The sequence below is a fragment of the Mugil cephalus genome, chromosome 21, assembly GCF_022458985.1.
Source record: "Mugil cephalus isolate CIBA_MC_2020 chromosome 21, CIBA_Mcephalus_1.1, whole genome shotgun sequence".
Lineage (NCBI taxonomy): Eukaryota > Metazoa > Chordata > Actinopteri > Mugiliformes > Mugilidae > Mugil > Mugil cephalus.
In genome coordinates this window covers 9009792-9030281 of record NC_061790.1, presented here as the reverse complement: position 1 = coordinate 9030281, position 20490 = coordinate 9009792, and the positions used below count along the sequence as shown (strand labels likewise).

General features: G+C 43.0%; 2 protein-coding genes across 2 annotated transcripts; one reads left to right on the top strand and one right to left on the bottom strand.

The window, feature by feature from the left end:
* Positions 1 to 10533: 10533 nt before the first annotated feature.
* Positions 10534 to 12659, bottom strand: ccdc167 (coiled-coil domain containing 167). Its single transcript, XM_047574524.1, has 4 exons — positions 12549 to 12659; positions 12307 to 12401; positions 11714 to 11766; positions 10534 to 11522 (listed from the first exon to the last, which is right to left on the bottom strand). Exons 1-4 carry the CDS (start codon positions 12597 to 12599, stop codon positions 11404 to 11406), a joined length of 318 nt encoding a protein of 105 aa, XP_047430480.1. The 5' UTR covers positions 12600 to 12659; the 3' UTR covers positions 10534 to 11403.
* Positions 12660 to 12670: 11 nt separating this feature from the next.
* Positions 12671 to 20115, top strand: kif25 (kinesin family member 25). The gene is made up of 15 exons (XM_047574523.1): positions 12671 to 13134; positions 13254 to 13319; positions 13627 to 13752; positions 13876 to 14017; positions 15253 to 15356; positions 15468 to 15553; positions 15650 to 15689; positions 15779 to 15846; positions 15952 to 16026; positions 16121 to 16267; positions 16366 to 16542; positions 17761 to 17915; positions 18001 to 18258; positions 18645 to 18800; positions 19309 to 20115. Exons 1-15 carry the CDS (start codon positions 12805 to 12807, stop codon positions 19458 to 19460), a joined length of 2082 nt encoding a protein of 693 aa, XP_047430479.1. The 5' UTR covers positions 12671 to 12804; the 3' UTR covers positions 19461 to 20115.
* The last annotated feature ends 375 nt before the right edge of the window (positions 20116 to 20490 follow it).

Sequence of the window (20490 nt, the reverse complement as noted above, 5' to 3'; positions counted from 1 at the left end):
TGTGTCACACCTGACTCTTCTTTTTTCTTCTTTTTTCTTTTCTTTTTTTTTTTTTCCTGACATCCCCTCCACTTTGTTGCAGTCACTGCCTCCGGGGCGCAGGTGTGTCTGTTTGAAGAGGCTAATGGCGCATTTTCCTTGCCCCGGAAAATGGCTTCAATTTAGACACATTTGAATGCTGTTTGCTCAGTCTGTGTGTGTGCGTTTGTGTGTGTGTGTGTGTGTGTGTGCGTGAGAGAGAGAGTGGGTGAGACAGACAAATAAAGGGAGATACCACAAATGTGTGAAAACATGTGCCCTACTGCTTCAGTGATCTCCCCTTCAGGCTGAGCAAGTGAAACCTGCTCCTAACAAACACCCGACTGTCAAGGCCGCGGGAGTCAAATGAGCATTTCTTTCTTGCAAATTAAAGCACGTCCGCGGCTCCCTGTTGGCTTTGGTATATTGTCGTATTGATAAGATATTATGCACTCCGATGTGCAAGTACAGGAAATGAGAACGGTTGTTTAGACTGTTGCCTCATCTCCCTTTATCTCTCCGACGCCACAAAGTTGTGATTGAGGAGTGAAGCAGGCGGCCGAACACGTGTATGAATGTGTGACACAGCGAGAAGAGCGATCATAGCATGCGCTCTCTCTGCCTCGCAGACACAAACACATCATTTTATCTGCCTGGCTGTTTAAACAGGAATGAGGATACCACTGTCGACCAGAAGGTGCCTTTGATACACAGATGGATATCTTTTTTTTTTTTTTTTTTTTTCCTAAATGCCACACTGCTGCTCCTGTTGTTCACATGAATAATGGATGAGTTTTATGACGCCGCCTGCCGTTTCTCTAAAAACTTTTTCATGGTCTTCATCTCTCAGCTTTTGAGAGAGCTTCAATAGCCTCTGTAGCCTTTTAGCAGCCTCTGAACTCATCCTCACCTGTGTGAGGCTAAAGCTAGACCGTAGCCCGCTTGTTTCCGGCCCGCAATGACTGGTCCACTGACTGTCCTTTAACGTGAGTGACAAGGGAGTGGGAGGGCAGACTTTGTGAAAGAGAGACACCTGCATCGACTCACTGTCCCATCTCGTGGTGCAAAGTGGTACTACATGACCGTCAAGCTAGTTTGCATGCTAACTTCCGTGGATATTTCTTCAACACAATGGACACACTTCCTCGACTAAAAAAGCAACATTGTATAGAAGGGGCATGATCATAATATGACTGTGTAGCTATATTTCTACAATTATTATTATTTCTTATTTATTCTTCTTATTATTTCTTTCAATAAGTTCACACACTCTCACGCCAAAAAAAGGATAACACTCACAGCACATAGACTTTAAAAGAGATTAGTAATACATGCATGGATTAGGTGAAGGCAGGCCGCTCTGCTTCAATCAGCGAATCAGAAAAGACCTGGACCTGGTATCAGAAGTACTGATATTTCATTATCGATTTGAACATCACTACTCGTCAAAGGAGAGCTGGAAGTGGAAGTATGTGATGTGGTGATCACTTCATCATTTAATTTATTACTATTATTATAATTATTTATTTACAATAGTTGCTTATTACAGTCTAGGACCTATGCAGGATATTTGCTTATGAATCCACTCCAAACTAAATTCGAAACTTAAGAGCCCTGTGTATACAGTATATATATGTGTGTTTGTGTGTTTGTTGGATTATTGTTACATAAGAAATGTGAATGTAAGTAGCTCAAGGCTGTTAAAGACCATTTGTTCAGTTTTATCACTGCACCATGGATGGACTTGGTCCAGAAGTAGTCATTGTTGTCGCTGTCTCCTGGCATGGATGTGCTTCAGGTCACACCTTTGCACAATGGCTTGAAACTGGATTTTTTATTTATTTTTATTTTTTTTGTCTCTTTTTCACTCCTGACTTGTCTCTGTCTGACAGCCCACTCGCTTCTCTGCAACAGCTCTGACACTGCAACAAAACGGGGGTCGTCACACAGACTATCAACTGTAACAGTGTGTAAGAGCCTTGAGTCAGTTTGAGGCTGACCACAAACTGGGGGAAAGGTGAGGGATGCTGAATGCCACTAATGGACTGCATGCTGAGCCCTGGACACTCTGAGAGCCCGGAGGTGTTTGTTCAACTTGTTTTTTTCTCCACCTCAACAGATGTTGCTTTTGGTCACCCACCAAATCAGGCACCTGTTTGTTCCCAGGGCCCATAAAACTAACCAGGGGCGACTGGTTTCAGTTTAGAGCTTTGGTGTTGAGACTTCACATTTGTAATTTACAGTTTAATTTCAATCTGTCATAGTGGTAGTATTTTTAGATTATAGAGCACAGGTGTCAAAGATAAGGCCTGCGGGCCAAAAGCGGGCCGCAAGAGGGTCGAATCTGGTCCGCAGCATGAATTTGCAAAAATTACACAGAAGACTGAAAATAACTGCTATCCCTAATTTGTTAATTGTTTCAGTAAGAGAAGTGGACAAAACACAAAAATGGAAGCCAGAACCAAACAACAGACAGCGATACACCTAAACTGCACTTATTTTTCACAAGCTATTATCTTACTGGTTCAGCCGCTTGAGATTAAACTGGGCTGTATGTGGCCCCTGAATTAGGAGGAATTTGACACCTCCGTCATGCTGCATACATAAGTATGTTATAGCATTACATTTCTGTATTTGTGATTCATTCTTCTGAAGTTTGCTTGTGGAATCTAATAGTGTCATGTCACATTTTCCAATTTCAACCATTCTTCCTGCTCAAAGTTGCTCCTTAGAGTCAGAGACCACTGACTCCGACCATTATTTTTCTCTCTCTCTTTCTGTTACAGATTGCCTGCAACAAAAAGCCTGCTCAAACAAAATTGGTCAACAACCCTACTCAACAAGGAACCACACCAAAACCGTTCGTAGCCTTACAAATTGACATGCAGGTTATTTTGGTAACAAAGATAACACGACCAACAACGAAAACAAGCATGCTGCAGTTTGAAAAACACACACAAAACAGTATATTACACTCTAAATTACATTATAGACTTTCTTCCTTCTCATTTCCCCGAAATACAAACTGTGCTGCACACATTTTGCTCACTTTCAACCTTTACAGTCTGTCTCCACCTCAGTGAGTCAAGTTCGGGAGTGCTAGAAAAATCCTCTCCTATCCGTCACCATGCAGCACCCTTGGTTCAAACATTTTATGATGTATGTGACAGCTCCCAGCACGACCATGTATAACACCCGGGTTGTGTTTGTTGGCGGGTCGGTTGACCGGGGCTAGCTACTGGTGGTCCTGCGCTGTTCTCAGCGGTTCCTCCTTTACTGGTTTATCGCATAAAGTCACTGGGAGCGGTGCAAAGTTTCACATGTGTTAGGGTTTCACGCCTGTGGAGGCTATCTTCTACACTTTTGTTTTTAGTCGGCATCGCAGGCAGAGTTTCCTGGGCCACATATCCAGAATGTCCTTTTTTACTTTTCCCGTATCATCTCCTCTTGGCATACTGTAAGAAATCAATGTCGAAAGCTCTAAAGTGTAATATTCTTTCACTTTACATCCATTAGGCTGAATGGATCCGCTGTGTTTGAATTATGTAATGCTTGGTCAGTGGAGACCTGCGCTGCTCTTTGGGCAATTACCAAAGTACACAGTCGAATAATTCCCTCATTAATAACATTAATTACAGTGGTGTAGTAAATGCACTCCGTTGCGACATTACTATTACCGAGTTAGCCATTAGCTTGACGGAAAATCCTTTGGTGATATTGATTATGTAATCACACAAGCTGCTGGTTTTCTCCTTCCCCCCTGGTCGTCCATTCATATTCATATGACAGGATGTTGCAGGAATGTTTGCCGTGCATGCGATAAAGGAAGCTTCATGCGCTCGCACACATGCGCTCGGGAGTGGCATCGTTAATTATCACCCTCAGAGAGCTCAGCAGGTTTCAGGGAAAACACCTGCATGGTGGTTATTAGGTGCTGGAGTTTACCATGTGCACACACACGCTTACACAAGACAAAACAAACCCATATCGGCGTCATAAAATGCTGCTTCTCCAGAAAAGCTACCGTTGTGTGTGTTTCTGTGTGTGTTTTCTGTGTGTGTGTGTGTGTGTGTGTAGGCTCTTATTGGCCAAGGACTGTACTCCATGAGTGTGCTTGTTAGTAGCCTGGCACCCACTGGGATTGGTCATGGCTAAATTACCAGAATGAGGGTAGGTGTGCATGTGCCGTCTGTGTGCTGCCCTTAATATGTTCTGTATACGCCACATGTGTGGTGTGTGAAGGTGTGTGTTTGTCTCAGAGACAGAGAGAGAGAGACAAGCCTTACACCTTTCCTTTCCCCCCTCCTGCCTTTGTAGAAAGAGCATGTGACAGTGTGGGTGAGGGACATTTTTCAAGGCAGCCTAATAATTGTTATGGGCACTCAGCAACATACTGTTTGAGCTTTAAGCTTTGTGCACACACAGATAAGTATATTTACCTCAGTTAAATAGAATATAAAAAATGGTATCTTATAAATAGATGCCACTAAATCTGCCGCTGTTAAATTTGTTGACGGGTAAATGGTAACACCTTCGCCTTCTTTACCGGTTTTAATCTAAACCTAATTAGTTTCATTCCGTTGTTTGATGTTCATTTCACTTTCTCCCTATTTAGACACATTTCTATTCTGCTTAGTTAAAATTCTAATCTAATACTTTTTTTTCAGTTCTTCAGTTCTTCCTTTCCATATAGATTCCTTTACATGTGACTCTGTTCCATCATAAGCAGTTCAGTTCAATTCCGTTCAAAATTTTGACCGTTCTTGTCCATTACATTAAAAAGGTTGTGGTCTAGGTGACACCGTTAACGATGATTCATAGAGAAAGTGAGTGTATATCCACGCAAACAAACCCAACAAAGAACGCGTTTAATAGCCTGTGACGCGTCAGATCCTTACAGGCAGGAAGAGGGAGGCAGGGAATGCCATTTTCCCGGCATGCTGCACACTGAAACAATTTGCGGTTTCTTTCGAAAGATGGTGTAGGTTTTCTGTGAGGAAATCACCGCATGAAACGACTGGTCAGAGATCAAACTCATTCTAGCTGCTGTCTGAATCTTTACTTCCATGACCAGGTCACGCTGACCCAATAATCATTTCAGTTATGTTGTTCAATTATGTAAACATGGCAGAGTCTCAGCCACGCTCTAAATTATTTTTAACAGGTTCATTACAGGACAGAAGGTATCACCACGCATGAAATATCTTTAATAAGTTCCCTGAGCGAAAACAGGTCAATTTGACCTGAGAGGGAATGAGAAGGTTAAGATCAGTCCGCTGAAGTACCTACTGTCTAATGCTTCATCTGGCTCTCATTTACTTAAGCTTTATCTTCAGCTTCCTTGATAGTCACCTCCTCCCCCTCACACTCGGTGAAGGTACACTCCGGTGAAGACAGTAGGGAGCATAGCCTAGCCTTCTTTAGAGGCACTTCTGCAAAAAAGTAATCTCCCGCTTGCCACGAACGACCCCATTTACACTTCTCCCATTACCATCGACTCTCATATCCTTGTCAAGAGGAACTGTTATTTATTTATTAAGAAATCTGTCATTTCCCTGGCAGCAGCGCTGGTGACTAATGCAGAACATAAGTTTGGAGGGTGTACATTTGCTCGTGACCAGCACAAGAACTCATTATATTATATATATAATTTATTACAATTTAACATCTGGGCACGATGACTTATTATTATGGCGACATGTTTGAGGCAAGTTCCACAGTTAATGCTACAATACGAGAGCAAAGTGGCAAGTGGGATTTAAATCCAAGTGTATAGACAATACATACAGAGCCAAATGATGTTTCTCTGTCTCAAATAATTATGAACTTCACTACATTTACATTTTTTCTCTGGTCAGTCCGAGCACAGGACTAATCAAATCTCTGCAGATGCAAGATGAATGAATCGTTGGAAACTTAAACTCACTGTTAACTATTCATCCCTGCATGACAAGCAGGCAACACATTTGATGGCAATAATGGAAAGTAACATATGGACAAGGAAAACGCATATTTCAGAGAATATACTAATACACTCACTCCCCGAGACCGTGAGTGTTGTTTTAAAAAGTTGACTGTGACTGATGGGACTATATTCACCGACCCCTACACTCTCACTCACTGGATAGATGATTTGAGGAGGACACAGAGGGGATGAAGTCTGGTCTGTCTAAGATATTATAAGAATAAAGTAGAACCACTGTGGGCGGTAACGTAGTAAATGCTTGGACACCCCTGAAACAGAAAACTAACAACTAGCAAGATGACATTTTCCCAGTTGACAGTAACAGTGTTAGCCTCAAGCTTCCCTCTGATTTGCCTCCAGCTAACGTTGTGAAGTCACAGTGATGTAGCGTAGGCCATGAAGGGGTCTATGCTGATGAGTGCACAAGTGTAAATGCCTTGCACCGTTGTTGGCGTCTATGTCCCGCAGTACCCTAAATGAGCCTAAATGGGGAATGCCAGAAAAGGACGTTCCTCAAATAGCCTCTTGAAGCTTGCACGGAAAGTGAGTCAATCCCTGTAGACCTCCATAAACATGTTTACAACCTGGTTAAAAATAAATAATTTAAAAATCATTTACTGAACCAGCTGAACAGGGGATTTTAGAGAAGGATGTGAATTTTGATGTAAGTCCGCCGTTTATAATTTATTCAAATCGTACATGGGCGCCTCCAGTGCCCATTTTGAGTGACAGGTGGGTGGCCTCACAGGCTGTTAAACATCTGTTCGGGCATCACTCGCCTGCTGTAGTTCCACTCACGCTCCGCATCTTTGACCATTTTAGTTATGGCCATTTTAGCTAGCATTAGCAGCTTACAGCATTAGCAAGAGGCTAACAGCCGTTGCCATCCACGCTGAGCTTCAAAACCATGCCACTGATCGTTCATCCATCTTTATTGATCTATGATTAAAACAGGGTATTTCATATTTCATAGCTCTAGCCGTAGCAATTCTGATTTATGTTTCTTATTACAATTAGAGAGGATGCTAAGGAGGATGGTATTCTACCAAATTATATATTTATTAAAAATAATAATAATAATAATAATGATCTATCAAATTGACCCAGTGTGGGTACTTGAATTTTGAATCTTCTGTGCACTACTGGATTTAATAAACCTAACTCCGACAGGGGTAAATAGTGAATATCATGGGGACTACTTTAAGCTGTGGATGAATACGTAATTGGTTCTCTAATGAGTATTTCTTGCAGTAGACAAACTGCAGTATTCAGGTTTAATGTAATAAAGGAACCCAGTGTAGCAAATCTTATTTCCAGTCAAGACTTGTTTGTAGGATCGGTGGTTTTAGTCTAATAAAAAATATTAAGTATAAACAAACCCCTTAATCTGGGTAGTTTCTGATTCACAGCTTCACGTCCACAAGGGAGATGTGGCCGAGACAGCTCAGCAAGTGACTGTTTGTGTCTCCTCCTACACAATCTATTATCGCCAACACAGTCCATGTCACACCCCCAAACACACACACACACACGCTCATTCTCTCATCCCCTGATAAAACAAATGTGAACAAGCTCATTATGCAACACCTTTGAGAGATTTAAAAGAGGATTATGGCCGCCGAATGTGTTTGGATATTCATTTCGATGTTGTGGCTCATTTAAAAATCATTTTTTGAAGCTAATGTATTCAGAAATGTGCATTTTTAATGAAGTAGCCTTGCCGTTGGTCAGCTGCCCTCATCAAGAGTTGTTTTTTCTCTCTCTCTGTAATATATGCTGTCGCATCCCCTTCCGCTTGCTCCTCCTGCACAGCCAGACACTGACCTTTTGTTTAGTTTCATATTTCATGGCACGGTGTGTGAAATAGCCCCGAGTTATGAAAGAGCATGGCCTGAGAAATCATAGTTTAAAATAGGTCTGTCTGAGCACCAAAATGCCACATGTCACTATGAATTTGCTGTTTCCGAAACAGAAGAACAGATAAAGTTGACGTCCTGTGTCTACGCTTGTGTCAGACGTCATTATGTAAGTTTTTTTTTTGGTTGCTGTTCTTTTTGGTGGGTTCAGATGGTGAAAATGTATGATTTTAATACTGCATTTGTGTCACATGTGATGCAGTTCATGGCTTAATATATATGCAGCCCTCACTGTAAGCACATTTCTCTAATTTAGTCAAATTTGTAACTCTTGTGGAGCTCCACTTGCGCAGTTTTTGTTTTTGGTGCGTCTTTGGTGGCTTCATCTTCCTGCCTCAGAGGTTGCTGCTTGGTTTTAAAATGCCAGTTCTGATAGAAATTTGTCAGAACACACAGCGCATCGCTGTTTGTGCAGCCCATGCTGACTCCTATCCACTAGTGAAAACGCCTACAAACAGCACATGAGCCTCAGGACTGGACCACCGGGGAGCTGAAGAAGGTGGCCTTGGCTGGTGAATCATGTTTTCTTTCACATCACGTGGACGGCTAGGTGAGTGCGCATAGCACAAGCAGCGACGCTTTGGACAGTGTTCTGCTGGGAGACCCTTGGTCCTGCATTTCATGTGGATGCTACTATAATGCGTACCTACCTTCCTAAGCATTGTTGCAGATTGCAGATAATTCAAACGCTTTCATGAAAACTGTTTTCTCTGATTGCAGTTGCCTCTTTCAGACAGATAATCGGCCCTGCCACAAAGCAAAGCCGGTTCAGGGATGGTTTGAGGAGCAAAAAAACCAGTTCAAAGGGTTGACATGGCCTCCAAATTCCCCAGATCTCAGTCTAACCAATGGAGGCCCTCACCTCACAGCTTAAATGAACTACGACACATCTTCACGGTACAGTTCTGGAAAAGTTAAGCAATACGGCAATGTTTAGAATAGTAACAGTTAATCAGACACAATTCACAGATGAATTTCTGGATTTATTTTCCTTGCGATAACGTGAAATAGTTTGACCGGAGGAATCTAAGGATATGATTTTGTATTTTGCTGCTAGTTTTTACGCAAAACACGCAAGTCCTGTAATATCATTCAGGAGTATGTCATTCAAATTTTTATGGGTAGTAGCAGGAAATTTAATACAAGATATTTAGATAACATGGAACTTTTAAAAAGTGATTACAGTGCAACTTTGATTTGTAAATGTTTTTAAATCCTAAGATTTAAATTGTCTGTTAACACAAGAAGAGATGATTCCTTCAAGCACGTCTTCTAATACGGAACAACTGTAATATTTTCATTTGTAGGATCAATATATAATTACAGAACTTTTTGAGTTTATCATAGTTGACATTTTGGCTGTTTTCAGGCCTTAAATCAACATGGCTGCTCATAACCACATGGAAAGATTCTTTTCAATATTATATTGAGTAAATTGGAAGTGAAAGTTATTTATAAATATACTGTAGTAACACTGTTGACATGTGATAAATCCAAACTTGACTCACACACTACTTTATATTAAATATGTGTGTAAGAAAGGAGGAAGAACATACTGTACCTTGGAGCAGGTCATGTGATGTGGATTTAACACACTTCCTTTAGAGGTGTAATGTCAGGTGTGTGTAATGGGTAACTTAGCTGAAAGTGATTTCATAAATAATTCTGTCATAATTATCTCAACTTAACAAAAAGGACACGATCAAAACAAACTAAACTCCTTTTATGATTGTTAGTTATGTTAATGTTATTACAGTTATTTGGGTGATTTTAATGATATCTAGTCATTTTTTTATGGATTTTGTAAAGACATGGTCAGTTTTTATTTATTTATTTACTTTTAATAAAAAATGTTTGCAGGATATATCCCATGGACTATATGAGTAAATCCGATTCTGTAACTAGTTGCACTTACCACCTCACCGGCGACTTGGATCTGTTTGAAGGACTTTCTCCAGTATCTTTTGTTCCAACCTCATTATTGCTAAACAAAATGCATTTTTTCTTTTTTTTCATTCTGTCCGTTTGTGCGAGAAAATCTTCTTTGTTAAACTGAATCTCAGAACCACGTGCGGCCGACTTGATCACGTTCTTTCACCATCTGATACACTTCTCATGCTGCACTGCACTTCACTTTCTAATAGTCTTTTTCCTCAACTCACATGGCTCTCAAAGAAATCTTCAAAAGTTTATTTTTTAAAAAAATCTATCTGTCCATCTACTGTCTCCAACCAAGACGTTTTACAATGGTTCCCACTCTTAAGCCCTTTAGTGAGTCACAACTAAGCAACGAGAATCAGTAATATGTTCTTAAATATATTATATTCTCACGTCGGAGAGAGAAGACCTTGAGACTTCTTAACTCAGACAGCCCACTCGTGCCACATGATGACTGTGTTACTAAGGGGAAAGGAAATTCTTTATTGGTCTCCTCTGATGTTAACAATAAACTTCCTGATCAGATCACGCCATCTGCACCTGTAGCATTACAGAAAAAAGACCCACAAAGGGCCTGTTGTAATACCTGCTGGTCTAGTTGTTCTTTTTGGAAGAATCATACGTTTTTCACTGCAGAATGACACATCCAGCTGTGACAGTTTGATGTGTCATTGAACTTGTTTTAAAAAAGGACACTTTTAAAATGGATACAAAGCGTTTAATACATTCATGAAAAGTACAATAGGTCCGTTGCAAGAACAAAAGTGAAATCCCTTCAAGAAATGAACGAACATGTTTGGCATGTTTGAGCTCACGTGACAAAATCGAGAATAGGAAGAAAAAAGTCTTCATAGTGTCTTTGCTGCAGAGACAAAACACCTTGAACTTAAAAACAAAAAAACAAAAACAAATGCATCAAATATTCATTCATATTTCATCCATATAACTGCACAAATAACATGCATTATTGCACCATTTGACGAAGCATCTCTTTGAGCCGTTACATATTGGTTTATTTGCAGCATAAGGCAAACTTTATATTCAAACGGTTATTTAGGTGACACATGTTGCAGGTTAATCTGCAATAACAATATTATTATTGTCTTTGTACAGTAATGAAAGTAAGAGTTGCACCTCTATACAAGCTGAGAAAATATTTAACTTGCAGATGCCCCTCCTTGAGCACGCTGCAGTGTTATAACCATACTCTTCTATATCTTAATCAGTCTACATAAACTCACGTAGAAGCGCTTGCTTTGAAATCTGCATAATATTTTTCCTTATAGTGTACAGACTGCATCTACAGACGCAGGAATGACAACATCAAGTTTAAAAATATAGTTATGAAGTTGTGCGTTTTGCAGGATAAAACTCAGACTTAATGGACAGAAGAGATGCTGAAATAACAACGACGCCATCTGGCGGCACTACTGAGGTATTTTTCTCAACACAGCTCTTCAGATCTTTTTCATGAGTTTAATCGGGCCATCAGGTGTTTACATATGATCTTATGATACCCCTGTCCTGGAGCTCTTCTGACGCCGTGCGGTCAGCTCCTGGTTGGCCTCACGACTCTTCTTCGTTGTAGAAAAAAACGTAGTAGATGAGAGCGCTGACAGCGAGCAGGGCCACCGACAGCACCATGTTCCTCCGGTTCTCACCTCTTAACGTCTCTAGCTCCTTGTCTAGAAAAAAAAAACAACAAGACATGAAGGCACTAACAAATTATTAGAATTATCTGGCTAGCTGTGTGCCATTTGTTTCCACTTATTTACACATCACTCATTAAAAAAATGCACCTTAATCCGAGATTTAACGTGAGAAACCTTACAAAATATTTTTAGTTTATGAGTGAATAATTCATGAATAAGCTCACCCAGCTTTAGCACCCTCTCGTTCATGATCGTCATCTCATCTTCCAGCTCTTGCCTGCGTTGGAATAAGGGATGAAAGCGAGAGAGAGATGAATATTGCACAGTTAGGAGGGATTTCCACTCTGTGTTTGAGCTGCAAAGTAGATTGACCATTCGTTATCACTGTCAGCGCAGGTTGTCGGCAGCCAGCTGTGGTGGACGTGTTGATGGTTTGGTTTGGTTAAAATACACACAAAACCACCACGAACGGGAGAAAACAACTCCCAGAGAAACAGTGACAGACACGGAATGAGCACAAAGACACCAAACCAGCACAGATATGCATAAGGACCACAAAGAGACGTACACACAGAGACACAGACACAAAAAGAAATGCAACATGATCACAAAGGGACACGAAGTGACCACTAAGAGACCTCTGAGACACAAAATGACATAAAAGAGACACAACGTGACAGTCTATTTCAGTCTAGGTGTCTTCCCCGTATTTTTGGATTGGGGTGAGAGGTAGGTGTTATTTCTCTGGGCTCTGGAGGGGCTGTCACCATCACCATCACACCTGCATGCCTCCATTACTCCCACCCACTGACTGTACCTCTGCTTCTCTGACATCTTCTCCTTCCTGCTTCTGAACTCCGCCCTCTCCAGGTTGTCCTGGCAACGCGCCCGCCGCTCTTCCAAACGGTCAATCTGATGGCGAGACATACAGGAAGTACAGGTCACCCAACGAGACTGAGCAGAGAGCAGTGATACTCTCTGTATACAATGATGCACAGACGCCGAACAAACAGCTGCGTGCTGGCGAAGGGGTCAGAAAACAACTTAAAATCCTCTTACCTCAGTGGCGACGCTGATTTTCTCTCGTCTCTTGTCTTTTTGTTTAGTCATTTTGTGAAAAGACAGTGCAGTCCTGGACGTCTGGCATGAAGCTGTGACAATGCGGAAGTACTTTTCTTCTTCGTCAATATGTACTTTGACGCAGCTCTCCCAAGGAGCCGTTCTGCCCTCTGTCGGTGAAACGTGGAAAGCACAAAAATAGTACAACATTCAAATCACATGTGCGCTTAAACGAGGTCTTTCTGAATCATTTAAAATGCTGCCATGCTTATCTCATATTAAAATGTGTAATTTATACATACTTAGAAGATCAAAATATACATGTATAATATATAAGAAATGTAATGTGTGTTCACCTGCTGAACACAGACAGGTGAGGAGACCTAAGAGAGTGTTGATCGTTACTAATCCTATTACAAGATCCGAGAGGACGCGACTCGATCAGCTGAGAAGGGGAAAGGTACAAGGCCAGACAGCCTCCTCTCTGCTATCTCCTTTTCATTTTAGGATTTTAAAGATGCCTCTTTTTTTAAACAAGGACCAAATATTTGCTCACCAGGTACATCTACTGGAGCACAAACTGAGGGTAAGTGACTAGCGGGTTAGGTTAGCGTTTTTTGGTTTAGCTCTCTTTTTTCATCTAAGTAAATCCACAAACAGAGACCTCTTGTATCGCTGTTGCTGGATTATTTGATTATTTTTCAGAGCAAAGAGGAGCGGATACTTGAACTGGAGACAGAGAATGCTATTCTTCATTTAAGACTTGCAGAGGTAAGAGATTTATCCTTCCATTCATTACAGGATTAAGCCCATTTGAACGTTTTATTCTTGTATTGTCTACTTTGCATGTTGTTTATATGGCCCTATATGCAATTTATTTACCACCAGAATGAAAAAAAAATCCTATTAAAGAAAACCATCTGTCAGGGAACGTTTTTCCCACTCTTTTAAATATGTCTTATTTTAAAAAGGTTTACATTTTTCCATTTCATACCACATGACAGCAGGGGTAAATCTCATTTCTGCGTCTGGCTTTGGCAAATTTGGTGGCGTTATGCTGACGTTCTGTCCTTTTCAGTGTTTGGGCAAACTACGCAAGGACCCCGAAGAGGAGGCCGCCAAGGCCGCGGACCGTGATCGGCTCCAGAGGAGCACCCAGAAGTTAACCCAGTCGGATTTTGACAGGCTGCTCTCTGACGTCCAGGTACAAAGGCTTCAAAGCTCTCTCTTCCAGTCCTTCCAATCCATGTAGTGCACACAGACACACACACACAAACACACACGTGAGGCGCTCACGCATTGCGTCCTGTGTGCGTTTCTGTTGCAGGCCGTGAAGCAGGACCTGAGTGAGGTGTTCGCGATCTATGTCAGCTTTGCCTCCGAGCTGGAGGAGCAGAGCAAGCAGCTGCTGGAGAAAGTCGAGCAGGCCAGCTCCGGTCTGAATGGCCACCGAAGAGATGAGTTACAGAGTGAGTATCACGGCTATCATGAGTTGAAAAGAAATGAATGTGTTGAAGAGCCTCTGGTTTACAGATGTTTTGAACATTTTGAGCCACAGGCTGTGTTGATTACTACTTTAACCAGCAACAGTATTTGGTAGTCTATCAAACATAAAAACCACTCATAGGAGAAGTGAATGACATTAATCATCTTGTGATAATTCAATGTTCTACTGGCAAACTTTTGGACCTGGCATTCATGTGGATGTTACTTAGACATGGCACCGCCACCCCACAGCAACGACACTCCTCCCTGATCCTCCTCATTCACCTTCACTCTGTTTGTATATATCTGAAGTGGCTTACAGGTCACGTGCTCCCTGTATCCCTGTGAAGTAGCATAGGTGGCAGGTAATCCTCTCTCCCCCAGCTCCTCCCCGCCCCCCTCTTTCCCTCGCTCTCTCCCACCCAAACCTACGAGGGTGTCCAAGGTTGACCGTGCCTCAGGTGATTGGCGGAAAGTGATCCTGACACTTTGGCTCAGGTGAATAAGCCCGAGTAGTACTCGCTGCACACGACGAGCAGCTTTAAATAGAACGTCTGAACGTCAGCTGATGTGGCTGAGCAGAAATGAAGAGTTGCGATATGCAAGTTGAACTATTGTCGGGTTCGATATTTTTGCTGTAATTTTTATGCTATTGATTTGGATTGTGTGTTGATTTTAAACACGTAAAGCTGCCATGTTGTGGAGGTGGAGGGCTGGACACGTTACATGAACACATTTATGTCCTCATTTTATACTTTAAAATTTGGTTTTGAGTACAGTGCACTAATATTCCTCCGTGAAATCAAATATTTGAGATTTTTCTGAAATGTTAGAGAACTATTTGCATTTTTTGTGGTTTTTAAACAGAAGCCAACTTATTCTTTCACATTTTTTATCAGTCAATTCCACAAGTCCTTTTGTTCATTCATTTGGACTACACCACAGCTGGTTCCCCATTAAATGTGACCAAAATTTAACTGCGGTGTAGAAGCAGGAAGAAGAACCTTCCTTTAAACTCAGTCTATTACTTTTGTTTAATTCAGTTAAATATTATTTATACAACTCCAATAACTTCCCAAGTTGTAGAAGGTGCCACTTGACAGATCCCATGCTGCAACTTTGAGCAGAATCCAGCTCGTGTAGGAGGGACCCTCCGCTGGAAGAGAGAGAGAGAAAAAAAAGAAAAGAAAAGAGAAGATTGTTCATGCTTCATGTCCAGACCTGCAGGTCCGTGTTGCAGACCTGGAGCGCTCTCTGGAGGAAGAAAGGGAGAGGTGCGGCGCGGAGAGGCAGAGGAGGAAAGAGCTTCACAATACGTTGGTGGTGAGATGTTTTCTGTTTGCTTTTTGCCTCATAGTGAATTGCTCTGCTCAACAGAAGCGGATGCTAGCTACATAAAGACCTACCATAACCTCGATGCTCATTTTGCTGCAGGAGCTGAGGGGGAACATCAGGGTTCACTGCAGGGTGCGTCCAGTTCTGGCCTTCGACCACGTCCAGTCCTCCAACACTGGATCAGGGTGAGTCAACAAAGCAATATACAGCGTGATAAGTGAAGGCGTGAGAGGATGTTTCTTTTCTGAGCTTAAAAGTAAGTCTTCCCTTTTCTCTGTGAGGCCTGTGTCATGCGAGGAAGTCGTCCACGCCATCAGCGATGTGAGTTTCATGCTCTTAGAGTAGATTTTCTTTGATTTCTGTTGTCACGTTTATTTATTTATTTATTTATTGCCCATCTGCTTTTTCAGGACACAGTGATGGTGAATTGTCTGAGGACAGGGATTCCGGCGCAAAATAAGATGTTTGAGTTCGAGAGGTAAAGCAAAACGCGGACGTCACCATGCGTCGTGCCTTAAACGTCTGCTTTTAGTCACTGTAAGAATGGCGGTTTCTTCTTGTTGTTCTTCTTCTTCTTCTTCAGGGTGCACGGGCCGGAGGACGGCCAGGACGTTGTGTTTGAGGAAGTCAGGCCGCTCCTTACGTCTCTGCTGGACGGGTGAGTGTAAAACATCATCTGAATCATCAGCTGGACTCATCTGAGTGCGCGGGTTTGGTGTTGAATTGAGTGTCAACTGTCTCCTTGTCTGCAGCTATAACGTTTGCATCATGGCGTATGGGCAGACAGGCAGCGGGAAGACCCACACCATGCTGGGGACCCAGACACCGGAGGAGCACTCAGGAATGAAGCAGGACTCCCAGCACGGTATTATCCCCAAGGCTGCTGCTGAGCTCTTTCGGTGAGAGAGGAAGACCTTTATACACATTTAGTTCAGAAGTAAATTCTGTAAGATGTTTGTGTTGTATCCTTTACGGTTGGGTATCTGTTCACACTCAGGTTGATCTCGGAGAAGCCAGCGGAGAGTCACGCCGTGGAGGTGTCGGTGATGGAGGTGTACAACAACGAGGTGTTCGACCTGCTCGCCAAAGACGCGCACGGGAACGCCGTCAGCCTGCGCCGGGACGTCGTCACCACCTCCTCCGGTACCAGCCAAGTCACCTCCCTCACATACGAGTGAGTACGGCCAGAGGCGAGCTGACTGTATGCGCGTGCTGTGCAAGGCGTAGATAAGACATACTTGACATATTCCAGCTTTGGAAATGTTTTGCAGTTCTTCTAAAGCTAATTGATGGTTTTTTCATCGAATTTCTGCTCTCCTCCTCAAATCCGTTTCCAATTGCAGCTGCAGAAAGATGAGAGAGGCTCCACCCACTCTATGCTAGGTTCAGCACTGAACTGCAGATTGACGCAAATTAGATGGTGGTGACAAAACCGAAGATAAGGCGACACTTTGTAAAGCCGTAGCAGCTTGACAAGGCACCGGTTGTGTCCGAAGTAAGGGATGTTTTGTGTGTGCAGTTCCAAAAAAAGACCCGTCCTTCAACCAAAGATTATCAAAACACAGCCACTTGTTTGCATAATGAATCTTGACCCATGAATGTGTGTTTTTCCAAGCAGATATTTGGTCACATCTAATAAACAGCGTTACAGAAGGAAGTGGAAAAATGAGACTCGGTCCAAAAGTGGGACGATTTAAGAATAACAAGGGCGAATTCCCACAAGCAGAAGCTGCCGTACGCCTTTATTTGGCCCTCGACAGAGATGCAGAGATAAAAGACACACATGAAAAAAGAACGCAATAAATACACGATTCAGTAGACAGACAGACAGTAGAAGAGCACAAACGTACGAGCTGCCACTCAGTACACAGGAAAAGGTCAGTTTGCTTGTGTGGACGTTCACCAGTCTTATCGCTTCTGGGATAAAACCAAACGCACTTCTGTTCGTTGTACACAAAATGTATAATTTTCCACCAGCTTGTTGCCCAGTGTCTGATTTTTGGTGCTTGTCAGGTCTCTGGACATACCAGAGCTTTTTCCACGGTTAATCACTGCAAAAACAGCATTACTACAAAGAAGCAAAATATTCTTATATTCAACCAAATCATCTTGTAATAAGAAAAAAGCACAAAGTTGTTCTTGTCTCTGAACACAAATATAAGAAGTATTTATTTGATACGAGGATGTTTTGCTTCCTTGAAATTCTTTTTTTGCAGTGAACTGCCTGTTGAGACCCGCACGATCAAAGCAATTTGCTAAAAGCCTCAGTATTTCATAGAGCTAATAATTTAGGTAACGCCTCACGCCGTCATTTGATTTACTGTAAATATAAAAGCACTGATGTCGGCTTAAAAGAAATGAAACGCCGGCTGACGTGCTCTTCCCCACACAGGCCCGTGCGTGACGCCTCCGAGGTGATGCAGGTCATCGGCGGAGTTCTGAAGCTCCGGGCTCACTGTCCCACCCTCATCCACGCCGACTCGTCGCGCTCCCACCTCATCGTCACCCTCACCATTTCCTCCAAGAGCCCCAACGCGCTGGCGCTGGGTGAGGTGCATTAAAACGCCCGCTCGTCTCCGGGCCTGATCCTGATCCAGACACGTCTCCCTGAATCCGCCTCTCTCCCATCCAGCCCGCAGGCTGCAGACTGCCAAGGTGGACGTGCAGCAGCAGCGCTCCGCGCACAGGGAGTGGTGGAGCCCGCGCTGCCCCCGCCGCGCCAACCCCGCCGCCCGCCTCTCGTCCGGTTCTTCTCTCTCGGCGAGCCCGGCCTCCTCTCCCTGCCCGTCCCCTTCCCTGTCCCCTTGTCCCTCCCCCAGGCACAGCATCACGCAGACTCCGTTCAGGACCAAGCTGCAGCTGGTGGACCTGGCAGGGAGCGAGTGTGTCGGTAGGCGCTTGAAAATGTTCTGTGGGAATGTCCAGCGTTTCAAGATACATTAGGCATCATTTTAAAGTGGAAACCTAATATCTTAACAACTGCAAAACTGCATAATGGCAGTTCAGAAAATGACTGCTTAAAATTAAATTCAATCTTATACTACACTTGAAGCTTTTTGCGCTGATGACTTAGGGGAAAATCTGAGACTTTTAAGTGCTCCGGTCAGAGGGGGCTGATCTCATCGTAAATGCTTCTCACTCCTTCGCAGTATTTTACATAAAGCAGAATTGACCTCAATCAATGTCTGGACCTTGAACTGTCAATCAAATCTGTGTTTTAACCTTCGTTCACGCGAAGCCTTTATTCCGTGCGTGTTCGTATGTACACACACACAGGCATGTCTGGAGTTTCCGCTGCAGGTCTCTGGGAGGTGTCGTGCATCAACCGCAGTCTCTCGGCTCTGTCAGACGTCCTGGGAGCTCTGGCTGAGCAGAGGCCGCACGTCCCGTACAGGAACAGCAAACTCACTCATCTGCTACAGGACGCCATAGGTGAGAGGCTCACGCCGACTCCCGTTTGCCACCCCCGCAACGTCCTTCATTGAGCCGCATGCACTCACGGTTAATGATGCACCGATCAGGCATAACATTATGACCACCTTCCTAATAATGTGTAAGGTCTCCTCTGCCTCCAGAACAGTTGTGGCTCATCAGAGGATGATTTTTTTCTAGCTGTTTGTCTAAGTAACATCCACACTGACGAATGCCAGGTGAAAAGTTTCCCAGCAGTGTCTTGGTCTAATGTTGTTGCTGATCGGTGTGTAACAGATTTTAGTGTGCAGAGTTGTGGCATGTGGCGGATCTCCTACAGACATATTGCCACTGCTGCAGTTTTCTTTTTTTTAATTGTCAGCCCTTCAAGTGGCCTCCCACTGGCCTCGGGGCCCCATGCAGTTGCCTGCGTTGCCTGTTGTGCCTCCTTGTATTTTTTTCTATAATAATAACAAATAATGGTATACTTGTTTTAAATCTATTTGCCCGTCTCCATCTTGTCCACCAGGTGGCGATGCCAAGCTGCTGGTGATGCTGTGCGTCTCCCCGACGCAGCGCTTCATCACGGAGTCCCTTCAGTGTCTGGGCTTCGGCATGAGGGCCCGTCAGGTCCAGAAGGAGCCGCCCCGGAGGAAGAATAACACCCTCAAGGTTAAGTGACAAGCCGGAGGAAGGTTTAACCGCGCCAATCCTTTACCAGTCAAGTCAACGGAGGGAAAGAAAGGCGAGGACAGGGGAAGCGTGACAGAGAAAAGAGATCAGGAGTGATTCTTACAGAGGAGAGGACAGTGTCAAGTACTGTACATCAGACTGTATCTGTGGACAGGTGAGAACACGGACACATCCACAGCCTTAAACAGGACATCTCACTGCACTCACCGGAACTCTCATTTAATTACTCTGTGCTGAATAAATCTACCATTTTTCTGCATAATTAGTAGAATTTAAATATTTTCCCAGACCGCTGATTCTCTGTAATGCTCATTAGTGTGTAATTAGCACAGACAATAATGAAGTTCTCGCACAGCGTGTGTGCAAACTTGGTAACTTTGACAGTGCTGTATTTAGTATTTTATTAATTGCAACTATTATTCGATTCATTTGTATCCACGCGAGCGTCAGATAGAACTGTGATGTTTCTGTTTCTGTCTGTGAACCCCTGCTCCTGCTTTGCCTTCTCCTTTACAGAGTTTACTGGATGCAGCTCATACAGTGTTTCTATACTTTTGACGTATTCTATATGTGTAATCATCCTTTTTCAAAAGCCTTGATAGGATAGGATCACTACCACTCGAAAATAAACATGATAAACGCGTCTTTGCGTATCAGTTTTTGTTTTGTTTTGTTTTGTTTTTTTGCGGTCAGGAAATTCTGTCTTTAGGTAATTAATGGGTTTATTTCTTATGTTTTTGTTTTGGCAACTTATTAAAAGCAAGCATAATTTAACTGGGGACCTCCTACGCTGATGGTCTACCAAAGTACACTAATGATTGCTCGCGAATGCAATTTCAGGTCTGTTGACTGCAGTTTAACGTCGGGGAAGAAAACAAATCAGACACTTCCAGCCAAGGTGGAGACTTAGACGTCTTCCCGGCGTGAATGGAGCAACACTGTATCTGGTAATTAAATCTCCTTTTCATCAGCTCCCCTCTGACGCGCACTCAAAGTCGCACTTTTTAATAAGCCTCCT

Excerpts from the sequence above, each read along its gene's own strand:
- ccdc167 (XM_047574524.1), bottom strand. The coding sequence starts at position 12,599 with ATGACTAAACAAAAAGACAAGAGACGAGAGAAAATCAGCGTCGCCACT. Across the intron at positions 12,402-12,548 it reads AAATCAGCGTCGCCACTGAG|ATTGACCGTTTGGAAGAGCG; the intron begins GTAAGAGGATTT and ends TCTCGCCATCAG. Across the intron at positions 11,523-11,713 it reads CGAGAGGGTGCTAAAGCTGG|ACAAGGAGCTAGAGACGTTA; the intron begins GTGAGCTTATTC and ends TTTTTTTTCTAG.
- kif25 (XM_047574523.1), top strand. The coding sequence starts at position 12,805 with ATGCTGCCATGCTTATCTCATATTAAAATGTGTAATTTATACATACTT. Across the intron at positions 14,018-15,252 it reads CCGAAGAGATGAGTTACAGA|ACCTGCAGGTCCGTGTTGCA; the intron begins GTGAGTATCACG and ends CTTCATGTCCAG. Across the intron at positions 18,259-18,644 it reads GGCAGGGAGCGAGTGTGTCG|GCATGTCTGGAGTTTCCGCT; the intron begins GTAGGCGCTTGA and ends ACACACACACAG.